This window comes from Mandrillus leucophaeus, unplaced genomic scaffold, assembly GCF_000951045.1.
Source record: "Mandrillus leucophaeus isolate KB7577 unplaced genomic scaffold, Mleu.le_1.0 Scaffold544, whole genome shotgun sequence".
Taxonomy (NCBI): Eukaryota; Metazoa; Chordata; class Mammalia; order Primates; family Cercopithecidae; genus Mandrillus; species Mandrillus leucophaeus.
This window is the reverse complement of record NW_012105853.1, coordinates 1,041,600-1,047,778: the sequence shown is the minus strand read 5'-3', so window position 1 is coordinate 1,047,778 and position 6,179 is coordinate 1,041,600. Positions and strand designations below refer to the sequence as shown.

The following is a 6,179-nucleotide window of genomic DNA, read 5'->3' as shown; positions in this document are numbered from 1 at the left end:
AAAAAAAAAAAAAAAAAAGAAAGAAAGAAAGGAAAGAAAAAGAAAGAAAGAAAATATGTTGGCTAATAAAAAAAGAACAAAATCATGTATTTTTGCAGGAACATGGATGGAGCTGGAGGCCATTATCCTTAGCAAACTAATGCAGGAACAGAAAACCAAATACCACATGTTCTCATTTATAAGTGGGAGCTAAATGGTGAGAACACATGGACATGGGAATGGGGAACAACACACACTGGGGCCTGTCAGAGGGTGGAGGGCAGGAGGAGAGAAAGCATCAGAAAAAATAACTAACGAGTACTAGGCCTAATTCCTGGTGATGAAACAATCTTTACAAACCCCCATCACAAGAGTTTACCTATGTAACAAACTGAACATGTCCCCCTGAACTTAAAACAAAAGGTAAACAATCCAAAAAAGAAAAAAAAAAAGAAACGCAGATACTTTATTTCAAATTATTAAAAACATTAGATGGCTGGGCGCAGTGGCCCGCACCTGTAATCCCAGTACTTTGGGAGGCTGAGGCGAGTGGATCTCCTGAGGTCAGGAGTTCGAGACCAGCCTGGACAACATGGCAAAACCCCATCTCTACTATAAATACAAAAAATTAGCTGGGCATGGTGGTGCACGCCTGTAGCCCCAGCTACTTGGGAGGCTGAGGCAGGAGAATCACTTGAACCTGGGAGGCAGAGGTTGCAGTGAGCTGAGATATCACCACTGTACTCCAGCCTGGGTGACCGCGAGACTGTCTCCAAATAAATAAATAAATAAAAGCATTAGTGACTGTCAGAAAAAAGAAAATATATTGACTAGTCTGAAGGTAGTGCGTTCTCTCAATTGATTGTTTACAGTCAGTTACAGATCCAACTCCCTTCTCACAGCTGCCCTTGACTGAGTTCAGTATGAAATGAAAGAAAACATATCACACATGGTAACATGACAAGGCTAGTGATTCATAAAATTCTTGTTCAAATTGTGTGTATATGTGTGTCTATTTGTACACCTGTAACAATATAAAAATTATTCCCTACTGTTGTAGTAAAAAGAAAAAAAAAAAAAGATTGAGAAACATTATGTTACAATACAAATGCCTCCGTTTCCTCCCCCAACACCTTGGAACAGGCAGACTGTCTCTCCCAGGAAGACGTCACCCAATGCAACTGTACAACCCCAGGGAGCCCAGGTCCCACTGAGCCCTTCTCATAGCCTCCACTGTCTCTGTCCTTCATCAGATGGTGTGGGCATCCTCCAATCGGCTGGGCTGCGCCATCCACACCTGTAGCAGCATCAGCGTCTGGGGCAACACCTGGCATCGGGCGGCATACCTGGTCTGCAACTACGCCATTAAGTAAGTGCCCGCATCTAAGGCAAAGGGGGCCCTGGGGCAGGAGGGTGGGTCCTGAGAAGTCAAAGAAAGATACAGTCCCGGCCGGGCGCGGTGGCTCAAGCCTGTAATCCCAGCACTTTGGGAGGCCGAGACGGGTGGATCACGAGGTCAGGAGATCGAGACCATCCTGGCTAACACAGTGAAACCCCATCTCTACTAAAAAAATACAAAAAACTAGCCGGGCGAGGTGACGGGCGCCTGTAGTCCCAGCTACGTGGGAGGCTGAGGCAGGAGAATGGCGTGAACCCAGGAGGCGGAGCTTGCAGTGAGCTGAGATCCGGCCACTGCACTCCAGCCTGGGCGACAGAGCGAGACTCCGTCTCAAAAAAAAAAAAAAAAAAGATACAGTCCCTATCCCTTCTTCATTCTAAGTGCCCTCAATACCATATAATTTGGGTAGTTTTTTTTTATTAAGGCCGAGCACGGTGGTTCATGCCTGAAATCCCAGAACTTTGGGAAGCCAAGGTGGGCAGATCCCTTGAGCCCAGGAGTTCAAGATCAGCCTGGGGAACACGGCAAGATCCTGTCTCTTAAAAAAAAATTAGCTGAGTGTTGTGGTGCTCATCTGTAGTCCCAGCTACTGGGGGAGGAGTGAGACAGGAGGGTCACATGGGGGTAGAGGCTGCAGTGAGCCATCATCATGCTACTGCACTCCAGCCTATGCAAGAGTTAGAAACTGTGGAAGAGTGAGAAACTGTCTCCAAAAAAATAAAAGTCAATTAATAGTCCTTCCTTCCTTCCTTCATTCCTTCCTTCCTTTCTCTTTCTTTCTTTAGAGGCCTTGCTCTGTTGGCCAGGCTGGAGTGCAGTGGCGTGATCTCAGCTCGCTGCAGCCTCCACTTCCCAGGTTCAAGCAATTCTTCTGCCTCAGCCTCCTGAGTAGCTGGGATTACAGGCGTCTGCCACCATGCCCAGCTAATTGCTGTATTTTTACTAGAGACAGGGTTTCACCATGTTGGCCAGACTGATCTCAAACTCCTAACCTCAGGTGATCTGCCTGCATTGGTCTCCCAAAGTGCTGGGATTACAGGAGTGAGCCACTGCGCCCAGCCTATTTTCCCTTCTCTTTTTGAGACAAGGTCTCACTCTGTCACCCAGGCTGGAGGACAGTGGCACAGTCACAGCTCACTACAGCCTCGACTGGCTGGACTCAAGTAACCCTCCTCACTTCAGCCTCTCAAGTAGCTGGGACTATAGGTGCAGGCCACCATGCCTGGCTAATTTTTTTGTTTTTTGTAGAGACAGGGGTCTCACTATGTTGCCCAGGCTGGTCTTGAACTCCTAGGCTCAAGCAGTCCTCCTGTCAAGGTCTCCCAAAGTCCTGGGATTACAGGCATAAGCCACCCTGCCCAGCCCAATAATCCTTTTCCTTTACCCAAGTTTGAGAATCACGGAGAGAGACAGGACTGACACAGGTGGAAAGACGGTGTTGCTGAAGTCAGTAGTGGAGAATGTGGTTTAGATCTGCCGATACGGCAGCCAAGTAGGCTTACAAATATCTCACTACTGAATTAGACCTACACATCCAGTGGCAGGTAACACTGGACAGCCAAAGGCCCCTTCTTACAAGTACAGGGCCAGCCCTCTAAGCTTACGACAAGAAAAATACAGCCAAGAACACATGCTCCCTGCAGGGAGGCAGATCCCAAAGAAAAGGAAGGAGGAATGAGTGTGCTTAGCTCTTCCAGTTTGCTGGGTGGGAGAGAGTTTAGGAGATGCCTTCATACAAGCCTCTTGGAAACAGGGAGCAAGCGTAATGAAACTTGCAGACATTACAGATTCTCAAAGAAAAACAAGAACAGGCCAGGTGCGGTGTCTTACGCCTGCAATCCCAGCACTTTGGGAGGCCGAGGTGGGTGAGTCACCTCAGGTTAGGAATTTGAGACCAGCCTGGCCAACATAGCGAAACCTCGTGTCTACCAAAAATACCAAAATTAGCCGAGCGTGGTGGCGCGTGCCTGTAATCCCAGCTACTTGGGAGGCTGAGGCAGGAGAATTGCTCGAGCCTCAGAAGTGGAGATTGTAGTGAGCTAAGATCACACCACTGCACTCCAGCCTGTGCAACAGAGAAAGACTCCATGTGTCAAACGACAACAACAACAACAACAAAAACGAGAACAAATTATTTATTTATTTATTTATTTATTTATTTATTTATTTATTTTGAGATGGAGTCTTGCTCTGTCACCCGGGTTGGAGTGCAGTGGCGCGATCTTGGCTCACTGCAAGCTCCACCTCCCGAGTTCATGCCATTCTCCTGCCTCAGCCTCCCAAGTAGCTGGGACTACAGGTGCCTACCACCACAACTGGCTGATTTTTTGTATTTTTAGTAGAGACGGGGTTTCACTGTCTTAGCCAGGATGATCTCCATCTTCTGACCTTGTGATCCGCCCGCCTCGGCCTCCCAAAGTGCTGGGATTACAGGCGTGAGCCACCACGCCTGGTAAAACAAGAACAAATTTTAAGTAAACATGATATTTAGAATTCCTTTTTTTCTTTTTTTTTTTTTTTTTTCTGAGACAAGGTCTTGCTCTGTCGCCCAGGCTGGAATGCAATAACCAGATCATAGCTCACTGCAGCCTCAAACTCCTGGGTTCAAGCAATCCTCCCACCTCATCCTCCTGAGTAGCTGGGAGTACAGGCATGCATCACCACACCTGGCTAATTTTTAACATTTTTGTAGAGATGGGGGTCTCATTATGTTGCCTAGGCTGGTCTTGAACTCCTGGCCTCAAGCAATCTCCCTACTTGGCTTCCCAAAGTGCTGGGATTATAGGTGTGAGCCACCTACCGTGCCTGCCCCAGAATTCCAAAATTACATAATAACCACATTTTACTGTCACATAGCCTTTGATCATTTGCAAACTACTTTCACATTATCTCACTGAAGACATGAAAGAAGGAAAAAGGGGGGAACACTAGTAAAACATTATTTCTTTTTACAAATTAAAAAATTGAGGCAGGCCGGGTGCGGTGGCTCACGCCTGTAATCCCAGCACTTTGGGAGGCCGAGGCGGGCGGATCACGAGGTCAGGAGATCGAGACCATCCTGGCTAACCCGGTGAAACCCTGTCTCTACTAAAAATACAAAAAATTAGCTGGGCGAGGTGGCGGGCGCCTGTAGTCCCAGCTACTCAGGAGGCTGAGGCCGGAGAATGGCGTGAACCCGAGAGGCAGAGCTTGCAGTGAGCCGAATCGCGCCACTGCACACCAGCCTGGGTGACAGAGCGAGACTCCGTCTCACAAAAAAAAAAAAAAAAAAAAAAAAAAAAAATTGAGGCTCAGGGAAGTTGAGTAATTTACCAAATGTCACAAAGCCAATAAGTAGTAGAGCTGGTTCAAAATAATCACTTTTTGATTCCAAATTCCTTCTATTGCATTATTCTGATGTTCTTGAAGTCACTAGTAGCCTGAAAAAAATTATCAAAATAAGATACTTGTTGTTTGTTAAATATGGCATCTATTGACAAAGTGTCACATTATAGCCCAGCTTTATCAGACACAGAAGAATACAAAACCAAATTCCATTACAAATAGCTTCTAATTTTTTTTTTTTTTGTTACAGTGGCGAGGCCACAGCTCACTGCGGCTTCGACCTCCCAGGCTCAAGTTTTCTAGTTTGTTTGTTGACATATCAAATGTTTGAAGCATTGAGTGTCATCAGTATAGTTGTTAAGATTTTTAGCCCCTGGGGCCAAGACTGCCAGGGTTCAAATTTGTGATCTTAACTTCTCCATTCCTGTTTCTTCATCTGCAAAATGGGAATAAAATAATATCAATCTTGGAACTGAGTGAGATAACCCAGGTAATACCCCCAGGCTGATAATAAATGGGGAATAAGACTGATTCCTATTGTTATTACAATAGACCTAGGCTTGATTCCCCTCTGCAATGCATGTACGAAGCATTTGAATACATCATTTTATCGCAGGCCTCGGCCTTCCCCTTCCCTTCTTTCCTTCCCCTTTCCTTTTCCCTTTCCCATTTCCCCTTTCTCCTTTCTCCTTTCCTTTCCTTTCTTTTCTTCTGTCTGGCCCTGTCACCCAGGCTGGAGTGCAGTGGCAGAATCTCAGCTCTGCTACCCCCACCTTCCCGGTTCGAGCAATCCTCACACCTCAACCTCCCCTGCAGTTGGGACTACAGGTGTTCACAACCATGCTTGGCTATGTTTTGTTTTTTGTTTTTGTTTTTTGTAGAGACGGGGTCTCGCCATGTTGCCCAGGCTAGTCTGGAACTCCTGGGCTCAAGCGATCTGCCCACCTCAGTCTCCCAACGTGCTGGGACTACAGGCATGAGCCACCAAGCCCAGCCCCTTTAGGGGTTAATAATACCTGGCCCACAGAATTTAAGGATTAAAATATAATGTGAGGCCAGGCGTGGTGGCTCACGCCTGTAATCCCAGCACTTTGGGAGGCCAAGGCAAGTGGATCACCTGAGGTCAGTGACCAGCCTGGTCAACATGGTGAAACCCCATCTCTACTAAACGTACAAAAATTAGCCAGGCATGGCGGTGCGTGCCTGTAGTTCCAGCTACTCGGGAGGCTGAGGCAGGAGAATTGCTTGAACCCGGGAGGCGGAGGCTGCAGTGACCCGAGATCATGCCACTGCACTCTAGCCTGGATGACAATGCAAGACTCTGTCTCAAATTAAAATAAAATAAAATAAGCCTCTGTGGTGCCTTGCCCATAGTACCTGCTAAATAAATGGTGGCCATGACTAGAACTAAGTTATAAACTCTTGGGCGTGGGAAATTGACAGTTTTCATTTCTTTCTTTTTTTTTGTTTTTTGAGA

General features: G+C 46.7%; 1 protein-coding gene across 1 annotated transcript in view; it reads left to right on the top strand.

Moving 5' to 3' along the window:
• Positions 1–6,179, top strand: part of R3HDML (R3H domain containing-like) — a 19,779-nt gene that overhangs the window by 7,632 nt on the left and 5,968 nt on the right. Inside the window, exon 4 of the mRNA XM_011997647.1 lies at positions 1,233–1,348. Within this exon, the coding sequence (XP_011853037.1) occupies positions 1,233–1,348 (116 nt within the window). The remainder of the gene's footprint in view (positions 1–1,232; positions 1,349–6,179) is intronic.